General features: G+C 32.1%; 1 protein-coding gene and 1 long non-coding RNA gene across 10 annotated transcripts in view; one reads left to right on the forward strand and one right to left on the reverse strand.

The window, feature by feature from the left end:
* The window catches only part of LOC110997550 (zinc finger protein 135-like), a 77,782-nt gene that overhangs the window by 50,403 nt on the left and 2,772 nt on the right, over window positions 1–24,607 (reverse strand). For 2 of the 8 annotated variants that reach the window (XM_022265768.2, XM_022265762.2), the window contains exons 2-4: window positions 2,599–3,123; window positions 863–958; window positions 195–290 (exon numbers count right to left, since the gene is read on the reverse strand). In XM_022265768.2, the coding sequence (XP_022121460.2) occupies window positions 195–290; window positions 863–958; window positions 2,599–3,099 (693 nt within the window). In that variant the 5' untranslated portion in view covers window positions 3,100–3,123. Of the gene's footprint in view, window positions 1–194; window positions 291–862; window positions 959–2,598; window positions 3,124–9,225; window positions 9,406–24,607 lie in introns of those variants that run through there. The other 6 variants (XM_022265765.2, XM_022265763.2, XM_022265769.2 and 3 more) reach the window with 6 other exon arrangements.
* LOC110997552 lies at window positions 10,542–17,302 on the forward strand. 2 transcript variants are annotated; one of them, XR_002600335.2, is made up of 4 exons: window positions 10,542–10,647; window positions 12,698–12,798; window positions 13,834–13,903; window positions 17,225–17,302. It is a non-coding gene; the product is annotated as an uncharacterized LOC110997552 (long non-coding RNA). The 2 variants fall into 2 exon arrangements; XR_006750572.1 differs by lacking the exon at window positions 10,542–10,647 and adding an exon at window positions 12,040–12,105.

The raw sequence follows: 24,607 nt of genomic DNA on the forward strand, positions 1-24,607 counted from the left end.
ATTTAAAAAAAATGGCACGTTAATGCTTGCAAACAATTTCATAGGCAGGCAACACTTTTCATTTTTGAACTAATATTTTTCATTCTTTGTCATTGTCGTTTAATTACCGTTTCATTAATTATTATTATTCCAATGTCATGTACTAAGTAACATCAAATGAGTAACCACATGAAAAGAGACAGAAAAATAATTACATCAATATTCAGGCTATTCAGGAAATTTACCAATGCGAAGGGCAACATTGAGTTTCGATCGCCGATCGGGGCTTCCCCTGTTGGCGACTGCTGAGGCTGCGTGTAACAAAACCGGTGCTATTAGAAATTATAGTAAAAAATCGGCAACTACGTTTATAAATTAATTGCTAAATACTTTAAAAGTGATAAAACAATGACAATCTTCATATTTTGTAAATAACTGATTCTCTCAGACTCAAGTGAAATCGGTTCAGTAGGTATGTGCGTGATACCATCATTTTCTATTGTTTTTAAATATTCTATTATTCTTTAGTATATATTTGATATATCAATTCATAACATAGTCTATAGATAAGTGTAACACTGTTAGTGGCATACAAGAAGCAAATGTAATAATCTGCCTAGAAAGCGTTAGAGAAATTTCTATCTACTATTCTGTTAAAAGAACTCTAAACAAACCAAACATGCATTATAATCATAATCAAAATAACAAACTATCACTCAAGCATAATTTAAAAAAAAGAACTTAAAATAAAGTAAAGATAATAGAAAAATCCCAGAAACAAGCCAGTTGAAATAAATGTAAAGAACGCATTCTAAATTTAAATAAAATGAAAACATTACAAGTCATAGACAAATCCAGCAGACCATAGAGAAATAGTATTTACATCGACATTATTGAGTGAGGACAGTAAATTTACCAGCGCAAACGGCACAAGAGATCGTTCGCTCATCGTTGAATCTGCTGATGGTGATTGTTGTTGCTGTTCCGTTTCAACGTATGGTGAAGAGGCATGAAAGAAAGAGATGCAAGATTAGATTTTTATCCAGGTTTTGTTATAGGAAGCAAATGCTATTTATATTTTTAATATATATTATAATATTTTTTTTAGTTTTATTCCTAGAACGTATGTTCTTTGAAAACGTGTTTTTTACAAATTAAATTAGCTATTTGCATATTTTACTTTAATTATTTGTTCAATAAAAATGTTCAATTTAACTATGGAGCTAAAATAAATGAAGGCCCGCTCATAATTCAAACAAAAAACAGACTGAATGTTTTGAGAGGAAACTCTTGAAGCGACATTTGAAGTTTTAATAAATCAAATTTTAATTAACCGTTCGGTGAAAAAAAACCAACCACAAAAGCGCAACTTCGCGTCGAACCGTTAAATTTGTTAGAAAAAATCGATGAATACGAAATTCGAACTGGATATAACCGGTTCTTATTCAAACAAAATTTTTAAAGACAAAAAAATGGAACGAGCAGATTTGCTGTAACAAATAACTGTCAACACCCCTTCCGTGAAACAATGCGCGTTGTAGAAATTAAAAAAAATAAAATCACAATAAGTCCCTAATCCGCGGTGCCGTGGGAAACAGACAAATGCAAGGTGAGCGAATCCGAAACTAATTTAAAAAGTAATATTCTTTTGTCTTCAATTCGAGTTTTAAATTTAAACTTGCATTACTTTTAATTTTAAAAGTTCACGAAAATCTAACAGTTTAGATTTTTTCAAATTGCAAATTAACTTCAAATAACACTATGAACGTCAATGGCTTTTCTACAGAACAGACATTTTTTAAATACTTAATTTTAACGATTTAGCCGGCTTATAAACAAATAATTTAAATCAAAACGGAAACAAAATCTTACCTATAGAGAACAACCTTAAATTAATTTACGCCCGATTTTGCATAAAATTGAGTCAAAATTTAAATGGTTTTATAAATTATTATTGAGAACGTAATAATACGTACATGCCATATGTCCAAAACAAACATTTGTTTAAAACCGAAAAACGTTGACATGTTGATCACATACTAATACAGAAATAATAGAATTATCACTGATTATCGTAATTTACATATCCTTTGTAAGTACCGGATACGACATAAGGACAAAAACGATTTAATAATAAGTTTGACGCCCGGCCCTTAACCCTTTAACAAAAGTTTTACAATATGTTATGCTTCTTGTCTTTTTTTTAAGGAAGCAAGGATCTTTTTAAGACTACGTAAGGTCAGTCTATGGATATAACTTGGGGATGGTAGACGTTCGAAATTTAAAATCTTCTAAGGTTGTTTGGCACTTGAGATTTGATTTTTGGAAAATATTCGTAATCGGTTTTTCACTTTTGTTTTTAAGGTAATGTTTTATTTTTTTCATAATATATTTCGCGATTGAATTTAAAGTTTCTTTATTTATTCTTATTTTCATAAAATGCTTTAGACATTAACATTCTACTCATTAAAATATTTAAATTTATTAAGTTACTGTGACAATATTATAATATATATTTTTTTAATTGGCGCTTTGAATTAAATTGACTTTGTGGCTTTAAATGAAGTATTTACAGGAAAAACGATTAACACAAATCCTATCAAAAAATAAAAGACTCACCTGTATTTCACTAACGAGTTTGTCCGTCATTATCTTGTGGTCAGGAGTAGGTGGTGGTTGTGGAGTTGGAGGTGCTGGTCCTGCCTGTTCCTCTTGAGTGGGAGAGCTCGGTCTACTCCTGTTCCAAAAGTCCTGCATTTTGAACCTTTGGGCTTCACTTTGAATTGCGGGTATATGTAGAGACAGTGGGGCCGCTCGTAGGTCTAAGGCACTACCCCCCGGGGAGGCCTCGTTACCTTCAGCGGCAGTCATCTTAAACGAGTTTTGGAGCCAACTTGTTACAAAGTTGTCTTCCTCCTTGGGCGCCTCCAGGAGGCGAGGGAACGGCGGCTCGGCGCTCGTCTCGAAGGCGCCTTCGCCGCCGACACTCTCCCCTTCCTCAGCAATTTTTGGAATTTTGGCCTCCCTCGGTGAGTCCTCTACCTCCTTCCGGTACTCATGGAGGTCCCTGTACCTCTCCTGGAGCGCTAGGGATATGTTCTCATTGAAGTACTTCAACATTAATTCCGGTTTCCGTCACAGAATCTGCGGAAGATAAGAGCGTGTGAGTCGCGGAATTTTTTCGCGAAAAGCGGAAGACCACTTCGAGGCGCGGGCGGGCACCGACTAACTTCTTGGTGGAAAACTTGGGATCGCGGCGGCTTCTTGCGGGGCGGGGGACGCGCGCGCCTCGGGAAGACGCCGCTCCAACTAACAAGATGCGCCGCCCCCGCCTTAGACGAACTGAAGAACATCCCCTCCGTCGTCGGGCGCCTGCGCCCAGAGTTTTTTCCGCGGAAAAATGCGTCCGGTCAAGGAAAAGACGCCGCGCGGAGCAACGGACACCCCCGGTCGGACCTCGGCCGAAATAAGAACTATCTAAAGGGCGCGAGTGTAACCCTCTCGCTCACACGACCCCTGCTTCGCACCCTTGTGTTAGAGCGGGACGGACGACGTATTTTTTCTAAGCCGCTATTAGTAGGGAGGAAATAGAAAAGAATGCCTTTCTTTGTGATTTTTTCTTGCTCTCTCTCGCTCGCACTCGTGGCAATTGAATGGGGTGTTAGCGCGTATTTTTAAGGATTTCTTTTCGTTCCGCCTCTTGGGCTCTTTAATTTTTTTACATACAGGCGGGGCTTAGATTATGGGGTTTTAGCCAACGAACTTTTTAAGCGTTTTATTCATTTTTTACCTAGCTACGGAAAAAATGTGTTACACCCACTAACCGATGAAATACCTACATCTTCAATTATTTATTTAGCCCTTGTCTAGGACTTTTCATAGTACATCTCATGCTTAGTAATACTACGCATGAGTAAGCTACATAAACAGACGGAAAACATAAAAATATATATATCATCAATAGACTAAGACAGGAGATATTTTTCTCAACGCAATGCAAAGGTTCCTATCAAAGAGCTGTTTTGTATCTTCAAACCATTTCCTCATTTAAATTTGATTTTCTGCGTAGCTACCCCCCACTAGATGGCGTAGGGCGCTACGACATTTCTACGAGATTACTTAAAACAGGTTTTAGTCTAATGAAAATTGAATTTGGAACTTAATATTTGTTTTAATGTAATATAAAAAATATTCTATTAAATACAATGACATATAAAATTCTTATTAAACTTATTACAAGGACACCTTTTAAAGTAGTTCTAAGAAATTTACTACAACAAAGCGTTTATCTTAGATACCAAGCCCACTTTGCATAAAAATGCATTATAACATTAATAACCTGCTATTATAGGATTATTCACGATGTTGTATCATACATTTTTAAATGAATCATATTTGTATTGTTCACAAAAGTGGTTATTTTTTTCTCCTATAAATTCAAAACTTGTGATAATAATCTCAGTAATTGCAAAATAAATCTAGGTTTTTTTAGTTAATTGTAATATTTATTGCGTGATTTAAGTACGTTTAGGACCAATTCTTATCTAATATAGTTTAATTTATTAATTTTATTAGATTATATTTTATAGATTTAATTTACATACTATTTTAAACGAGAAACGTTTTTTTTTATAGAACAGGGGGCAATCGGGCAGGAGGCTCACCTGATGTTAAGTGATACCGCCGTCCATGGATACTCTCGATGCTAGAGGGCTCGCGAGTGCATTGCCGGCCTTTTAAGAATTTGTATACTCTTTTCTTGAAGGACCCTAAGTCGAATTGGTTCGGAAATGCTTCAGTGATTTCACCTGATTTTCAATTTTTTGTTATATCAGGTACGTTTGTATGTTTGCAATGTACCTATAGACTGAAATTGATGAAGAGATTAACTTTAATGATTGCAAGTCATTACATAAACAATGATAGTTAGGTGGGGCGGTGGGTGTACACAGTTTTTATGTCACGGTACATGGATTCGATCAAGGCGGTGCTTACAATGCAAAGTACTTTATCGTAATCGCGCTAATTAGATGTTTACGTTATACATTGTAGGTGGCGCTGTGTAGACTTTAGTTAAATATTTAGTATATTTCAAATTTGTGAAATAAAATATTTCTTTTAAAGTAACAATAGTTTAGATGTAGTTTTAGTAGTACATAATAATTATGATAATTGATTGATGCTACAACTATAATATTTTTCCTCGGATTGCATATGCTTTGAAAAACAGAAAGTTTGATTAAATGTGTGAAATTTCTTTTAAGTGAAAATCTTTGGCCATAGCTGTAGTGTTTGAACAGCTTGTTCAAATCATACGTCAACATTAATTTTAAATTTAATACATTTAAATTAAATTTTTGAGGGTTGTTATCTAAGTTTTCACTAAGTTATCAACCTTGGTTGTTGCTGCAGTATGGGCAAGATAAATGTGATCAGTTCCTTATACATTTATAACAACCCTGGGTTGTTGGTGAAGTCGGAAAAACATATTGAATATGGATGCTCTCCGATTGCAACCCGTTTAAAAAGTAGAACGCATTTATTTGCAAATTACAAAAATTCAAAAAAATGTTTTGTTTAAGTTATATACATTTGCTTTGTTTAGCAAAGTTAAGACCTACAAATATTCATTATATCTACATATATATTATAGATCATAATACATAAGATCATTATTATAGCATTATTTACAGTTATAGTTTTACAAAATCCTTTAATTCTTTTAATATTACAAGTCTTAATTAAATATAGATAATAATTATTTTATTATCTATATTTAATTTAAATTAAAACTCCTACATGCAACAAAACAATTGATTTGACTTAATCATGAAATATGTATTTAAAAGGGTTTAAAATGATTTGCGGTGGGAGGTTACAGATTCAAAGAATGATGTTACGGAACACAGAAAAAAACTAGGTGCTACCTTTTGGACCCCAGATTTCTGTATCTGCTTCGTGACGATTTTTTAAAGGCTAGTAGGTGATCAACCTTCTGATCCTGATGCACATCATCGACTTTTTGGTTCTAAGTCAAGCCGGTTTCCTCACGATGTTTTTCTTCACGAGCAAGAATTAAATGCGTACATATAAAGTCCATTGGTGCACAGCCAAGGATCAAACCTGAGTGAGACTTAGATTGAAACCACAAAGCCAATGCTCTATGGTACACATGGCAGTGTCCAAAAAGGATTATTATTATTTGTTACTTTATTAATCATGTTTCAAGAAAAGTTATTTTTCAACAAAAGAAATTTTACCATATTGTAGCAAAAAAATTACATGAAAGGGATTCATTATTAACGTTATGCTAGATCAACTATTTTGGGTTTTTTATTGTTACCTTGCGCATGCGCATACCGTGGAACAGACAGCTGGCGATCTGTCCATTGTTATAACTTACGTAATATCCTGCACACTTTTAACTGGACTTTAGATATACAAAATCCACTTCATATTGAATTTTGGTATATTTTTTTAAAAATAAAATGTATAATATAATGTATCGTCGTTAAAGGTAAATTTTCGGAAATACATTACATAATCGATCGCTTCAAAAACGACTAAATTGTATGCTTTTTACTGTATTTTTATTGTCATATATTTTTTAATAGAGAAATTATGGCCATTTTATATTTAGTTTTAGTTTTCCTTGTCATAAGACAATCTATGACAGGAATAACATCTATCTAAAGACTATCATGTTACCCGGTATAAAACCAAAAAATAAAACAAAGTTACAAATACTATCGTAATCTGTTCCGCCACTTGAAAAGATCAAATTGACCCCTTTTATGCAAATTGTATAAGTTATTTTTTGTCTTTAACCGGTTTGTATCCTATGACTATTGTCTATGGGAATTTTGATTTTAAGATAGAGGGTTGATGCCAGGGATTTTTTGCTAGATCCATCGTGAGAATGTTTTCGCTAAACTTTCGCTGTTGAGTGCGGTATTGTTAAATGCCTTACTACTCTGGGTTCTGAGTCATCTAGTAAACATTGATCAAATTTTAATTAAATTAGGAAATCAGTTCAATTGCACCGTTATTAATAAAGTACTCATCTCTTTTCATTATACACAATTTAATAGAAAGAGTTCAAATATAACTAAAATAAATTTATGAAAATTTGATTGATTTTGTTTGCTTAAAGTTCAGCAGTTCCCATAATTCCAGCTAAGTTTCTTATACTAAATTCATCACTTTTATAAAAAAAAAATATCAGATTTTCATTAAATGTTTTAATATCTACTTGCTCAGCTTCGCTCACAATATCCTAGTTATTTATTCCTTAAACCTCATCATTTAAGTGAGCAATTAAATTTTAGATATTACGTATGAATGAAATGAAACAAACTTGAGTCAATTCCACAAAACTATGTAGGTACAGCAACCTGTTTAAAAAGTTCCTGTTTAAAATGTAGACAAATTTCCTTTAACTTTGCGTGAAAGGGGTTAGATAAAGAAGGCTATCCAAAAGTTATAAGCATTTGTATCAAGGGACGTAATGACCGCGCGCACGCACAGCGACCTATTTTTAACAATTTTTCGATTACTAGTTCATTGTAACTATGGAGTCGGTATTTTAAAGTATCGTTTTCAGTATCCATTGATTACTTTGAAGCTAAAGCTATGTTATCAAATATAATTGACTGGCAAGAAATTTTAAAAGGATTTTTAAAGAGATTTTTGTGTTATTCGTTTATGTTTTTTTTTCTTTGTATATGTTTTAGGTAAGCTTGTTTTTTTTTTGTTTTGTGTAACTTTTGCTTTTTTAGTATTTATTAGTAAATATATAATTAGAATGTTGTAATGTTATAAACATATTATGTTCAAACATTAATCAATTGCTTCTATAGTTTTATTATAGGCACCATTTTTTTAAACAGAGGTGGTCTAATGTAAGTTTTATGAAAAATGTAAAATTGTGAAAACTCAAATAAATTATAAAACCTCAATTTATATTAACTAAGATACATATAGCTATAAATAGATAATTAAAAAAAAATTGCGAGTGCAGTAAGTGCACTAAGGTCAATTAAGAATGTTATAGTGGTTTTGTATATTTGTTTGTTAAGTTTAACAGTCCTTCTAAAATAATGTTGTATATAAATTTAAAATAATGATATTTATTTTTATATTCAATTAAAAAGTACAAAAATTCCCTCTAAGTCTATCTCCATGTTATAGGAGCCGGTATTGAAAATTATTGATGATGCTATTCCGTGACTGACAAACGGAACTACCGATCAATACAGAGTATAATGACGATTGACTTCTTTTTAATTTTTGAATTTGGAACGCGATTTATTCTTTTATATTCTATAATTATGTTTATCATATAAATAAATTGTCTAAAAAGTTGTTTCCATTTCATGATGTTTTAACAGTTTATTACTCACGTATTTTGTGGTGCGATTTGACCACATATCAATAATATTAACGAACGGCCAATTTGTGGTCTCGAATAAAAAGTAAAATATATATCTAAGGAATATTCTTAAAAAAACAATTATAATGCATCGTTTATTAAACTACGGTTATTAACTTAAACATTCGTTATTCAAAAGTCCACACTTAATAGAAAGAACAAAAAACGTCCCCTCTAAACCAACCGTTAAACAGTAGCACATTAAACAAAACCGCCAAAAAAAAGTACAAAAAGTTCTAAACACCGCGTGTCAAACGTCAGAGTTCTAAAAAACATGTTAATCTTGACACATTCTAAAAAGCATCACAAAAAACCGCCCCTTTGCTTATCCACCAATAAAAAAAAATAAAAAAAAGTCGGCCCGTTCGATGGTTCATAAAAAGAGCTAATTGGCGCGTGGATAGATGCCGTGGGGTGAGTTTTTTGTGACTATTAGAAAGGCGGTAACACGTTCATCCAACAATTTGTAGATTACTGTTAGCACTATAATTTACATGGATCGGTAATTTATGTTTGTTTAATATTGAATGGTTTTTATGACCTTTTAAAAACCTTTATAAAATTCAGACTACAATGTTTCGGTCATAAATAAAATTAACTATTTGACATATGCTGCATGTGTATTTATTTTTTTCCTTTTCTCTTGTTTATAAAAAAATAACTATTAATTATTACAAGCTATTTTCAACAATTATTCATATTATGAAGTTTAAAATTCAAATAAGAAATTGGTTGCTACGAATCATAAAACTGTATAAAACTGCGCAATTCACTTATCACTTCCTAAAGATAACACAAAATATTAAAAAACATACCTCGTACCTTTGAACACCTCATTAAACTCACCACTGCATAATAATTATCAAATAAAACAGTTATGTAACAATGGAAAATTTTTACATCTTAGAACAACCAGCCCGCGCGGACGCTTAATAAAATTTCCACTTAAAGCAGTACTCATTATCTTTTTTCTGACGAAAAAACACATTTTAACCAATCAACGGCTTATAATTTTGTACGCGCATTTGAAAAATACACTTTAACTTAATTATAATAAAACATAATTTTATTAGCACTTATTTTTGATTTAAGACTTTAATACTCTGCCGTGAAATTCTTGGTCTACTTTATAGGTTAGGGATGGGAAGCTTACTATCGTTCGGTCGACGTCGGGCAGCATCGAGTACTTTTAGTATCAATTTTACTAGTTATGAAGCAATATGTAATATTATACAAAAATCACTTTAATTTCACTGTTTTAACTTACTATAAATGTCTCTTACAGCACAGCATAAAGACAAATTGACATAGAGAATGAGTACTCGTAAAAGAATCCAATAAGACTGACTTTTCTTATATGATGTTTTTGTATTATATACAGCCCCAAAGAGGTAAGAAGATCCTCATATTTTAGCAGAACAGAGTACTCACTAGTAAGCATACAAAATGAAACTGTGATATACAACCAACTATAATTAAATTTTTAATCGTTAAATAAAATATTGTTTCGAACTTGAATGCTTCAAATAGACTCAATAATCGGTTTAAGTCCACAGACTACGAATAAGAGAACATCACTACTTATGCATGTGTGCGTTATCAGTGCCTCTACGTAAGTAGATAAAATTTTGAAAAATCCTCAACTTTTCCGCGATAACCCCGCCCGGAGCTGGGGAAAAAAAGCTTTGTGATCTATCTATAGTCACATTAAAAAATCATCATAATTTTATCTGATTGGATTTTTGGAGATTGCCTTCTAGTTAGTCTTGTTGTCTTTTTATGATGTTTAAGGTACTTCTTTATTATGAAAAATAAGGAAAGTGGATATGTTTTTTATAGTAAGTTTAGGGAAATGGTGAATGAAAAATTGGGTATTTAGTGATTGAAAAAAAATTGTGCCTCAAAACCATAAAAACTAACAAACTAATCTACTTATATACCAGACACATCTACTCTATATCATCTTAGAAATATTTCTGCATGTAAAATCTCCATGTAGAAAATGACCGTACTGCCAAGTTCCAACTGGCGTTAAAATTTCTGACATCAACTTTGCCGGGACTATAGATGGAGCTATCTTATAAATAAACAGTATGACCGAGAAGTATTTATTATTTGCAGTTCTTATCAACGCTCTACGTGCAATAGAGTTCTTTGTGAGAGTCTAGATAAAGCTGTCTATTATATGCGCTAGGTTTTATATTGCACTTATATGTATTGTGCAACTACTTGCTTAGGTATGTACTATATTTTAGTTCTACTTTTAAAATTGTTTATTTAAATAAATGATTCTGTCAGTATGACATATTCAAGCACATTTGAAAATTTATGTCAATGTTGGCTGATCTCGCACGATTAGTAAATAGTAGGTAGCTGTTATAATGAGTGGAAACCATATTAGATCTCGAATATAAATTATCCGAGGATTTTTCAACAAAAAGAAAAAAAATTATGCTGACGTCACCGTCGACTCCGAGCCAGAGTTCTTCGTTACATATGGCCAATTGTTCTGTACGGCTGTGAAGCTTGGATAATTAAGGAAGTTAGCCACCGGCGGCTTATAAGCTTTTGAGATGTGGTACTATTGTCGCATGCTTCTATGAGGCTGGATCCAGATGGTTCTTAATGTATGCAGAACATTAAACAACGAAAAGGTGCGTATCTGGGCCATATGTTGCGCCATGACCGCTACCATCGCCTCCAATTAATATAATGGGTAAAATCCAGGGTAAGCGGCGTGTTGGTAGAAGGAAAAAAAAACGGCTTCGCAACGTTAGGCAGTGAACAGGTATTGCGAATACGGAAGAGTTGCTGCATCTGGCACAGGACAAGACACCCTTCACGAAACTGACGGCCAACCTCCACTAAAGAACGAGATAATAATAATGAGTGAGATATTTTGGCTAGCGGCAAGTATTTTTGTAATTACAATATCAATAAAACGTTGTATTATTTAGCAATTAATAAAGCTATTTTTCAATTGAATTCCGTAAGATTTATTATGCGAGGGCGCTGCGAAGGTAGTCTTCTAGGCAAGATCTTATATGGCCTTATTAAACTAGTAGTTGTGATTCCAAGCTGTATTTTTAATTATAAAAAGTCACATAAATTTAAAGTATTTGCAAGTGTACAATTGTAGTATTTTAAATAAACCGCGATTTTTTTGATTTATAAAATACCCTTTTGAGCATATTATAAGTAATTATTAAATAGGTTTTAAATGTTCTACAATATTTGTCTTCAGCTAGAACATAGTTAGTCCGGCCATTAATTAAAAACAAAACTTCAACTTTTTTCTGAGTACTGTCTGTATTTTAAACTCTGGGCATTAGAAAATGGAGCTGATAGCGCAGAAAAATAAATCAGAGCCCACGCACGCGACCTAGCACGAGAAAGGGACAAAAAAGCTAGCAAGAAAAACGCTCGCGAGTCTAGGGCTGTCTGTAGATTTTTGTAATTTAGTAAACATACAACAGTATGTTTAAAAACATTAACAATAGGAGGAAGCTCCTAGTTCTAGTCTTTAAAAAGATTTAACTTATGTTAAAAATCTGTCTTTAATATAATAAAAAAATCTATAAAGTAAGATGAAAAATTTCACCATTATGGGTAAATCTATTAATTTTTAGCTTCTAATAAAAGGACGTTAAAGCAACAGAGATTGAGAACATGGCAGCTTCAAGGTTCCTAATCAGGTCAGCGTTCATCCTTCTCTTTGTATTTCAATTCTGCACTTGCAGTTTATCAAAACCATCAAAAGTAAACACATTACAGAATGCCGAGATAATTAAACAATAACTTCGCCAGCCCTAAGCAAGGCGAACGACCTGCGAAAAATAAAACGAAAACATGCGCTCGCGCACATGTGAGCAAAAATTTTTTTCTTCCCATCCCTTTCGCGTACCGAAAAAGGGCTCAGTGCCTATGTGCGAAAGAGACAGATGAAAAGAAAGTCTAGTTCAGTTACCTTTGCTAGTGTGCTGTGAAAATTTTCTTCCTGTTTTGACTTTGCATTTCCATTTTTGCTTGACCATTACTCTGCTAAAATTACTTGCGAGCGCTTTAATTATTTTAGTTTGCCAGTTAAATCGATTTTATAAAGTATATTAGGAACGTTAATTACATGTTATTTATTTCTAATCCTAGATCTTGAGTTTAATTCCTAAGTGAGCAAAATATTTTTAGTGATACAAATACCGAATTTACATACTAAAATAGATGATAGTAACAGTTGTATAAATGTGTGCCTGGATTACAGGACTTTATATTAGATATGTATGTTCATAGGTCTTACCAGAAGGTAAGGAAAGGAATTACAATGCCTGTTGGACCAATAATTGTTGTGAGTATAGAGGAACACGAACGTCCTGGACACTACTATAAGGCAGGTAATTAACTGAATCCAACATCTTAACAAAAATATCAGACGGAATTATTACTAATCCTTTATCGCCCGAACACAATAATTACACCACAATCTCAGATTGAAAACAATCTGATATCAGACCGTGACAGTTGATCGATCTATCTACCTGTATCCCAATAACCAAACTCTATGAAGACAATCCGATTTTGTCTACGGATAGAATGTAATCTCTTCGCTCTTTACGTTCATATTTGATAATCAAAATAAACCAAATTAAGTAAATAAAACGGTAGAAATTATAGTTAAAGCTACATGTTTATTTTTATTTTAATATTATTCAAAATGAATTAAAAAGTTATTTGATATTTTTAACATAACTTTTTAAATATTAAAAAAACTGTTGACAGTTAAAATCTTAAGATAGGATATTGGCACAGTTGAACTGTCATTTTCAAACAATGGCTTATCCACATACACCGATCCGACCTACCATGGATAGCTTGTAGCGACAGATGGCTATTACAATCCTTCGATTGGTTATTTGCACACTTTTATCAATATTTGGATTAAGATGTCAATCTCAAAAGCTCAAAAATCGATTTAGATAGGTTATTGGGTTTAGGCGTAGAACAACAACGCGTTGAAGTAACGACCAGTGTTTTGAATATAGAACTTGGGTGTTAAAAGTAAACATAAATTACTGTGTACTAAGGTAAGATATAGTATAGCATCAGAATTCTAATGATAGTCATAGATTTAGGTCTCAGTACCTTTTTAATTGATGCCTTTTTCTCGAGCAGCGTCTAGCGGTTCTGTTAAGGGGAAGAGTGTTGATAGTATCGGGTTAATAAGGTTCCTTGATAGGTTGTATTAAAATCTTTTACCGAAGAATATGTCTTCATTTATTGATTAATACTTATTAATTTACGACTAAAATTTTCATAGCTACATTTTTATATGTTAATCAGTACTAATTCATTTCTGGATTTGAGGTCTGCATTACTGGTTTATCAGCAGTTTAAGAAATTAGTAATAATTCTATTTTTATATATTTCAGATAACAGTTCCTCGGCTTCAACCTAATATTAAGGATTTAAATGTACGATTGGATAAGCGTAACAGTAAATGTAAGTATAATATTTTAGTTTGACATTTATACGAGGAAGTTTGTGTTATGTGGCCTGTTCACAATAATGGCTTTCATGACAACGTTTTAAAAACAAAAATAAAATTCTCTTAAATTATTGGAAATTAATCATTAATCATAATTATATCACTATTTATGCATAAGGTTTGACACTGTGTTCGTCTTGGCTTAAATTTAGTTTCGGCTTATGTGGATAATTTAGCGCATTATACCTACTCGTACAGTTCCTCAATAAAGCAGCTTCCCCTTAACAACTTTCTTAACTAACACGTCTCGGCTCGGTTTAAATTGATGGCAGAGTCGTAAAATTGGTGCAAATTTTTATTACATCACTCTGCTTCCTTACTAGCTCGGTAATTGGCTTGTTGAAGCATTTTTAATACGCTATGACTAAACGGCTGAACATATCACATAGATCTTAATTAAGTTAGGAATTACTTTAATTCCGAGGTATTTCTATTAAGATCTTAGGATTAAGCCTGTACCAATCTGTTTAGCGGCTTTCAAGGATTTTTTGATAACGTCCTTTTTATAATTTGTGACGGTTACGACATCTTAAGTTTGCATAAATTTTCTGAAAAGTTTACAGAATAGGTGGAAGTAGGTTTTACTGGTTTTCCGATGAGTAAAGTACTATATATGTATGCTTTTTTTCCAGCTAAACCAGGCGAAGTGTATCGAGTACTCGCGATATGCTAAGCTCTCGAACTATGACAAATGAATACGCCTACAAAACATACAAAATTTCACAGCTGTTATGAAAAAATTATGAGGCGGCAAGGTTTGGTCTCGCCCTCAGATTTTTATATTTGTTTTGTGATCATTTGTTTAATAGGTAAGTGATCAGCCTTCTATACCTACTTGACAGACGCTGTCGACTCTTTGGGTCTAATGCCCGATTCCTCATGTTTTTCTTTACAAGCGAGTGTTAAATGTACTTATATGCAGGAGTTCATTTGTGTATTGCCATCTAAGACTACAACCTAACGGCTGAAGACACTTGCCCACTGCATATCACAGGTATTATTAAATCATTTGTATTTAATTTATAGTTTCTCTACCTAAAAAAATCATACGAACGCGTAAACATCATTCTCGTTCATCAACATTAAACAACTCGACACATAAGTCCTCTTTGTGGAACCAGCAGCCCACTTAAGTATTTCCGAACCAAATGGACTTAGGGTCTTTCAAGAAAAGAGCGTACCAATTCTTAAAAGGCCGGCAACGCATTCGCGGGCCCTCTGGCATTGAGAGTGTCCATGGGCGGCGGTATCACTTAACATCAGGTGAGCTTCGTGTCCGTTTGCCCCCTGTGATTTAAAAACTCTTGTGTCTCATCCCTCTAAGTTATGTTCTGCTTTAATCTCAACAATTGATACAACAATTGATAATTGACAAATTATTTGAAGAAATCTATTAGGTATGAAGGTGTGCAATTATTTAACCAATTACCATCTCAAATTCGTAATATTGGAGTGTTTGACAAATTCAAAAAGGCATTAAAGATGCATGTTAGAATGAACATAGCTGACTAAAATTGTTACGGCTAATGGCGACGTGTATCTCGCTCGTATATAATATATACATATTAATATTAAGTTTCTCATGTAAATAAAATATTTCTGTTTTGTAATGAGAAATAAAGTTCTTTAAACATTAAACATCAATTGCTATTTAAAAAAAACGGGCAGGAAAACTCACCGGTTTTCACACTTTTAACGCCAGAGGGCGTTGGCGACCTTTTAATAATAGGCACGCTTGGTTTTTAATATTCATCATACAAAAATTATCTCATAAACTTAAAACTAAACAATAGGTATAGACATTTCATTAAGGCATCGTCTTAATTTATACATTGTATATTTTATCCGCTCATGAATCAAACTAGAAACCAGTCTGATGTGTTTATAGGTATGAAGTACGGATAGATATAACATTTTTGACATTGTTCAATACACAATCTACTTTCAGAAAACATTAACGGACCTACGAAGCAATTACGGGTTTTCCACTTATAAAAAAGATATTAAAATTTTTCCTTACATGTAATAGAAAAATGATAAAAACATAATAACGTATAGTAACGGGTTTTTTGTTACATTAGAATATTACAGTAATACGATACGAAGAGAAAAAACAGGTTGAACGGGGCACAGCTGGTTCTGTTATTAAATCCTTTTTAGTTATTGCGATGTTGACTTATATTTATATAAAACTAGAATTTAAGCCTTTTTTGGAATTTAGTTATCAAATTCGTCTTCCAATCAAAGTGCAATTGTGGAACGTGTACGGGTAATTTACGAGTTTTCATATTTTAGGTTGCCTATGAGTGCGACTAAGAACAATGGAATACAATTGAATTGTACTAATTTAAAAAGGGTAGATGAAAAGTGAGAAAAGAGAGAGAAGACCTAGTGGCTTTAGCGTGCGAGTCTCATCCCTGAAGTAGTAGGTTCGGTGAAGGAAAATATTGTGGGGAAACCAGCTTGCCTTAGACCCAAAAAGTCGTCGTGTCTCAGGCACATGAGGCTGCTCTCCTACTCGTCTGTTACAAATGATTATGAAAGAGACACAAAAATCTGATGCCCAGACCTAAAAAGGTTGTAGCGCCACTGATTTATTTTTTGATGTGTTCAAAGAGTCGATATATTCACCGGAATTTAACTAAGATCTTAAGTTAATATATATTTAGAACCGCTTTCCCTTTATAAAGACCTCAAAAATTTTAATTAAATAAATAAAAATAGCAATTGTCTAACTAAAAAACAAGATGGCGTCTATCGTAATAATGCCTGCCATTGTCTCAAAACTGGTAGAATTTCGGTTGCAAAACTGCGCCCGCGCGAGTTGACTCACGCAGAAATGTAGGGGGGACATCTAATAATCGCAAACATTTAAAACCTCACTCTATTTTATATTAAATAAGACTCAAAGTTGAATGCCAGTGGTTTGAAGGTTCTATTACGAGTTAGTTTTACGAAATCACTAACATGAGAATTCGTTTTAAAAGCGTTGTTCGATTGTAAAGGATTTTAAGGTATTTAGGCTATTCTTTAAGCCGTGTGATAAAGGTGATCTTTAGAGCATAGATAAAGTCTAGATTATACATTAATTTAATATGTCCATATGTCTAATAGCACTCAGTTACTTATGAAAAAAAATTGCAGAATTTTAGTTTAACATACAAGTTTTTGAAATCTATTAAATTACTTTGTTAATTAATTTTAATGCTAAGTTAGGATTTTTCACAAATTTTTAAATGGTTTAGTGTTTTTTATTTTTATATTTGTCATTTCAGATTCGATTGGTCTATTTCCGGTTGTGAAAATGGCTGCTGACAGTTTTCGAAAGAAAAGGGATGCTAGATTAAAAGCAACGGTTACATTTTAATTAAGTAGTATAAATCTATATATATTACTACATTGATTCGTAGGTTTCTGTCTGGCATTACACTTCAGTCACTATTACTTTTTTAGTTGAAAATCAACCATGTGAAAAATAATTTTAAAATTAATAAATAATAATTTAATGAAATACTTCACCCCATAGCAATCATAAAAAAACTTATTTACAATGCTGTTCAGAAAAATTCTAAGTGTTCTAACTAAAGTACTCTTACATCGTTCATTATATAACATTTATTAATTGCATTTAATCAACACGAAATACATAAGAGCTGGGCTTTATCGCGATTGTTTATTTGAATTGACTGAAAGAAGGCAATCTGGTCTTCGTTAAGCGTAGAGCATACTATTAGTGCGTTATGTAATTTATTTTATATCATTTGAAAGCTTAGGTATACAAGCTTTAAGGAAATGGACGCTTTATTTATTGAGATTTCGTTGTACAACGTTGTACCTACTTAAATGGTTTATTTGTAATTAAGTCCTATTAAGGAATATTTTATGATTTTAAGCCAAAGCAAATAACTATTATTAATAATGTAAAAAGTCCTATATTGGCCTATTTTTAAAGCTCGTCTTTTATTTAAATTAACGTCTTAATATTATATACAGGGCTGGAAGGTTCTCATATAGAAAATCATCAAGACACTTTTTGGGTCGCATAGCCAGTGGAGTAAGTGAGTGGGTAATATTACATACGTTAGCTAGATACAAAATGAATTTGTGATGTGTGAAACACAAATAATACTACGCTTTAATAGTTACTTTAACGGTTCCCAGATTCAATCAATTTCTCAATACATTGCCTAAAGGTTATTTAATTAATATATTTTACGATGTAGTAAAAAAAGATTTTTCCTCTTGTTTAAGTTATTGTAAAATGTGAAGAGTAAAGATTTATAGACAGTTCCTTTTACCATTTATATTGTTAGTATTATTCGTATTGCAAATACCAGTTACACGTACAATGTATTCCGATTTGAGCTATCAATCATATTTGAGTCAATTCATCAACGTATATTGTATTCAATTCTATTGCAAAATACGAAATTTTCAAAACACTTGTTTCTTATAATTGCATTGCTTAAGGTCTAAGACCTTAGATAGTTAGAAACTAAGATTTTTCTTAACAATTGAGGTTCTTTTTTGTTCTTTTATATAACTACTATAAATACCCTTCCTTGTGTTGAACACTTAAATAAAGTTTCCAATCAAATTGTATGAACTAAGCTCAATCGTTCTATTTCTGATGTTTAGATCTTGTAATGCCCGTTGCAATTTTATGCACAAATCCACTGACCGACGCCGGATGGTGCGCCATTTTTATATTTTAAATTTAGAAGCCGAATCGCAGGAAACCGTTCTATTTTTGAATTTTATTCGTCTAGGCGTGGTTTATCCCCACCTCGGGAAAAAACCGCTCTAACATCTGCTTTGAATCTGTAACGCACGAATGACAGCCAATGTAAATTTTGAAGATTTATGTTTGGAACATTGTAAATATGTGATGTTATTAATTTTAAAATCGTTTACGTTATTTAATAAATAAATCTTATCAAAAACATTTACTAAGTGGCGCTTTAGTTGTATGATAATATGTATTTTGTTTTTGATGTCTTTGTATACATATATAACATTAAAAGAGGGGCATTTTTTATTAGTAAATGTTCAAGAAAAATCTAGGTTGAGATATTATGTAAGAAAGTGACATACAGAATGTGGAATTAAAATTCCCGTTTCTTAAGAAAAACTTGCCGCGTACGCGTACTTATTGCATAAAAACTCATAGGTATTTGTTTTCATTTTTGGTTTCGTTTATTTTTAAGTTAGGTAAAGAAGACACAATGAATTTGTAGTTTTTATTTGAAAGTTTCATTGCTATAACAACCATTAGCAAACTATGGCTAACTAAAACTGTATACTTTTTTAAATTGACCTATTAAAAATTAAATTTCATAAATCTATAAGCAGTGGACCAACAAATTTGATTCTGTTAGTATGTTTTTATACGAAAAGAAACAATATTTATTTAATTTAATATTCATAATCAATATCATCATTCAAGTGATAATTAAACAGGTTTTTATCCGGCTATCTGGGCTTTAATATTTCTCATATTCGCGTAAATGAAAAATTAATTTGATTGCTCATGGTGTCGTTTTATCAGACCAGATTAGTTAGATTTGAACTTCGGTAAGCTGCAAGATGATGTTGAAATTAAGACCTCTAGTCCCAAAAAATATCCGCGAGAGACACGCAAAAACCTTTCTCAGACAAAACTTTTTGAAGAAAAACTTCTTTCTTACTGCGGCGTAGGAAAAAAATCACCGTCACATTTATACATTACGCGCCATCTTTTTCTTGTTCCTACTATCTATTCGAAGCCATTAATAACAAAAATATATAATAACGATAACAATAATTATATGACAATAAATGAAATTCTAATTCTAATTCTGTAAAAAATAGTTAATTTACAAAAAATAAATAAGATATTTCAGAATTCATATATTATAGTTGTTTTATTTAATTTCGAAAGTCTCTAATTAAACCAATTTCCGAAAAGTTGCACATAGTAGACAATTTTTCGAAAAATAAGGTCATAAAGGAATTTCACTTCTTTGGTACCTGTGTACACAATTTTTTTACTATTACGATACCCTTTAGAGATACTTATTATAATATGTAGTTACACAAATGAAATTAATCCTTTAAATCATTATTCTTTATAAATCCAAAATTTAAACATATTTGCCATTAAAATAAATCGGGAGAGTACTTTTACCTTAATACTTTTGGCTCGGCTCCAAAGAGAATTAACCTATACATACAGGTTTTAAAGATATGAATACGGTTTTTAATCTAGTATAGTAGCTAAGCCCAATTTTGCCTTTCTAGACATAAGACTTTTAATAATATCCTCTGTCCTGTTTTATGTAGACAACGTGAATATTATAAAGAAGAAAAACTATTATTTAATTAAAAACTCGTTTAAATCATATACGATGTTGCCACTTCAATAATGGTTTCTAGAACTCAATTGGCAGAGGTGTATTTTTTAGTTACTTAATTACATAAAACTCTAATTATCAACGATTATCTGTACAGGCTCGGAAAATGTAACACTAATATAAAATATAGAACTTATTACTGCGAATGTAAATAAAATTAAACATCAAATATCCAAAGTAAAAGGGATCTGATCTACTGTGATCTGTCTGCGGCGTCTTAACTACAATATTTGAAGCGCTGATGAAAATATACAGGACAAAGCTTTTTTACCGTTTTCCAATGCAATTCTTTTTATATCGAAATGTGCGATCTCATATTGCAGCCAAGTGCAGTGGGCGAATACAAAAATATCCACTAAAATTCAAGGTTGCTTCGTTAAAAATAACGCAACGATTTCGCACTGCACTCCGATCCAATGTCTGGATTTCGTCCGACTTTATTAAACCAATATTTTATCATTCTTAACGCGTGTCTATGAGATCTGATTGTTTGTATAGCTGCATACATACGGGCTAAGATGTGCTTTCGTTTTAAACTAGTTGTAAATATAAGGCTTAATTAAGAATTAACATTCATATGTTGTTGAGGCTTGGTAGTCCGTTCCGTACTGAAACCGTATTTATTAATATATTTACTTTTATAGGTTATACTGAACAGTGTTAGCCTAGGGGCTTCAGCATGTTCTCTTCCCTGAGGTCGTAGGATCGCTCTGTGTAATGGACTATTTGTCTATGTGCGTCTTTCAGACTCACTGATACGGGGAAGGAACATCGAGAGAAATCATGTCTACCATTCAAAATACTGACAGTGCGCGTCGGGCCCAGAAGGCTTTGACAACAGGTAAACTACTTGCCTCAGATACAAATGATTACGAAACAGATACAGAAATGTGGCCGGGTATTCAGAACTGAATAATATAGTAGTAAATAATAAAGTAAAGTGTCTAGTTTTTTATTATAGCAGGAACTAGATGGACTATGATTTAAATTGAACCTAAACTATATCTTGTACTAATTTTGAGACTTCTTCAATATATTCTATAATTTGTACTGGAGTAAAACAAAACGGTAAATCTCTACAAGATACTATGTCGCTTTTTAAATGTATGGGCGAATAATGTTTATAATACGGCTTTTTTATAAAATTTCCATTCTAATATGCTGCATAAAAATTGCATCAATATATAAGATTGTTAGATATTTATTAATATTTTTGAACATTCGCCAAGACGCTGACAAAAAACTCACACACATAAACATTGTCGGTTGGATTGGCACAGTTCTACAAATATATGTAACATTTTCATTTTTCTTCGGTCTATTTTTGCTTGGTTTTTATCCCCTGTTTTACTGGAACAGTATAATGTTGATACTTTATGTTAATTTTAAGGACTTCGCTAGATTTTTCACGGCATTGACGACTACATTCTGGCAAGGCATGGTGTAGTCTGTTCTTGAAGTTTAAAATGATACTTCACCACGTATTGCTTACAACTCCTTAACTAAGTTTAATAGCAGTAGCATTTTAGAAGATACAGATAAAGTAAATTTAAATAATACTTAACCGAACCTATAAAAAATGCAATGAAATAGTCAATGATTTCTAGCAACCAAAACTAAGCTAAGTGTAACAATTCTAACTCAGTATATATTGCCTAGAATTTGCCAAATATATTATTTAAAATGGGCGTTAAACAAGTTGCAAGTATCAAAATTATTCAATTACACATCACTCCTTTGTGTTTTTTGGCAGTGCAGCCAAACATTGGTTTATGTGATGCATCCAACATAATGTGCAACGAAAAATGGCTGTGCAGACAAAGAAAATAAACTTTCAGTCTTTTGTAGTTTAATAATATTTATTTCTGAATTCTATTTTATAATAAAACATATTTTATTATAAATTCCAATACTTCCACATACCAATTGTGTGATAATTTATCATGCCACCTAGCACTTTGACACCCTGAATTTCTAAATCTTTGGAGTGCATATACTTACATATACTATTATGACACCATGGTTTTCACTGCTTTAAAATTAACTGCTGGTTTTTAATACCACGGAATGATGATATTGTGATTATGATATGATTTGTCTGAAATGTTTAAGCAACCGAAGGTTTGCGGTCCAAGAATGGGCTTGGATGAAATGCCAGTTTTGTGGTCACGTTAGTCTCGACTCATTGTGACAAAAAGTATCAATGAGTATCATAGACCGATATTAATTAAATAAGGTACAATAACAAAAGTAAAACTTGACTGTGATTGGCGAGTGCGGGCGTGCATCGCACAAGCTTGGCTTTATAAGAGAACTTATGAAAAGCTATACTTTGACTCAAGTGTATGACTAACAAAGAAGGTACATTTCGTTTGTAAAAACATGTATGAACAATGATGTTTTGATATTAAACTAAACGTTGATTACTGGAAAAAGCGTAACCATTGTCTAGTTTGTAAACTATGACTGGACTTGCTTAGTTTCTTACCATACAATTTCTATACAAAATCCAAAACGTGAAAAAATATCATTGACAAAATTGCGCGCTGATATATCTTGGATGCAAATGTCTTTGAAACAACCGAGAGTGGACGAGGGTAAGTCAGTAGAACTTTTGTTTAGATTAAACGAACAAGGACAGTTTTCGGAGAGTGACTGCCGAACTTCATTAGGTAGGTACTTAGAGAGGCACCGTAAGAAGAAGGAAAATTCTGGATGACGATAACATGTATATATTCATAAACGCATTTATCTATGTGTTTATAGATTAAAGTATAAATCTATATTTCTAATCTGGGCTAATAAGGCTGTGTAGGGCCGTATGCAAAGTGCAGGTAAACGTGTCGATCTCATTTAATTGCATTCGTGTTTTTAGATTTTGTAATTAAATACTAGTTTTATTCATTTCAATATTCTTATTTTCCACTATGCTAATTATTTATATTTCAATAATAAAATTGTTCTTGATCTGTGAATGCTTGATCAGAGTACCTAGAGTATTTTTTATTCAAAGATTTCTATGTTGAAACAATGTTCTGGTTTTAACGTTAGTTAGAATTTAAATATATATAAGAAAAAGGAAAGGACTATGTTGTACTTGTTGACACATTTTTAAATTTGGTGCTTTAATTTGCTACTAACTAAGCCTACCTTAGGACGCTCCTTTCATTAACCTTTTGTCTCTTTCTTTCTATTTTTTATAATTAGTAATGAAAAGAGACATATTAAAACGTTTCAATAAGACTGTTTTATATTTATAAATTGATTGATTATAATGTATATAAAGAACTTTGTATCAAGTGGAAGTAATATTTTATTATAACGGTAACACGTCGCTGAGAGGTTATCCAGTGATGAAATGATAAGATTGGCAGGCATAAAGTCGCTCAACACTGAGAAGAAAAAAACAAACAAGCAGAAGCAAAATAAATCCTAATTCCTGTCGGCAGCTATGGTATTTTACCAAGATAATATTTCAATTAGTAACAACCCAGTATAACTTCAAATTCTTGAAGAAAACACAGAATTTTGTGTAGGATAAATTACATTATTCATATTACATACATTATAAAGACGTTACCATCCCATAGCAACCCTCAGGCCTGAGATTTATGACTTATTTTCATTGATAATTTTTCTTATAAGCCACCTTTTGTATCGGACAGAGGCAGGTTCTAGCTCAAGTTTGTGATTCAATCACGGAACGAACGTGATTATAGCAGACAGAAAGACATTCCAAATTTAAATCTCGTTTCGAACGCACGAAAAAAAATTGTAAATCGCATACTTTAAACTTAGACTCGTTTTATAAAACCTTATATTACAGCACTAAAATATCTTTATGTTGTAATCATCGCAAAATCTAATTATAAAATTAATTCTAACACACGTAGGATTTTATTACTGTTCTAATTACTACGAACCAGTACTATAAAGTTTTATCGTGAAATCTTGGTTCGATTCCCGGTGTATTAACAGTTTTTCTGACGACGATGAAGTATATGATGCAAATTTGCATTAAAATACGCCGTGCTGTAACGCGTATGCGTTTCCATTGTTATATATTTTATTTTGTACCTACGTTTTTTAAATTTATATATGGATATATACGTATGTTAAATTGATATCTGCTCGTAATTTTTAAATTTGTTTTAGTAGTTCTAATCGGTTTAATAAATAAATACAGTTATAGTGATTGTTAAAAAAAACTCAATTTATTGCCTCTTTAGTAAGTTTTTTTAAATGTATATAATTATCTATGAACAT

This window comes from Pieris rapae, chromosome 13, assembly GCF_905147795.1.
Source record: "Pieris rapae chromosome 13, ilPieRapa1.1, whole genome shotgun sequence".
Taxonomy (NCBI): Eukaryota; Metazoa; Arthropoda; class Insecta; order Lepidoptera; family Pieridae; genus Pieris; species Pieris rapae.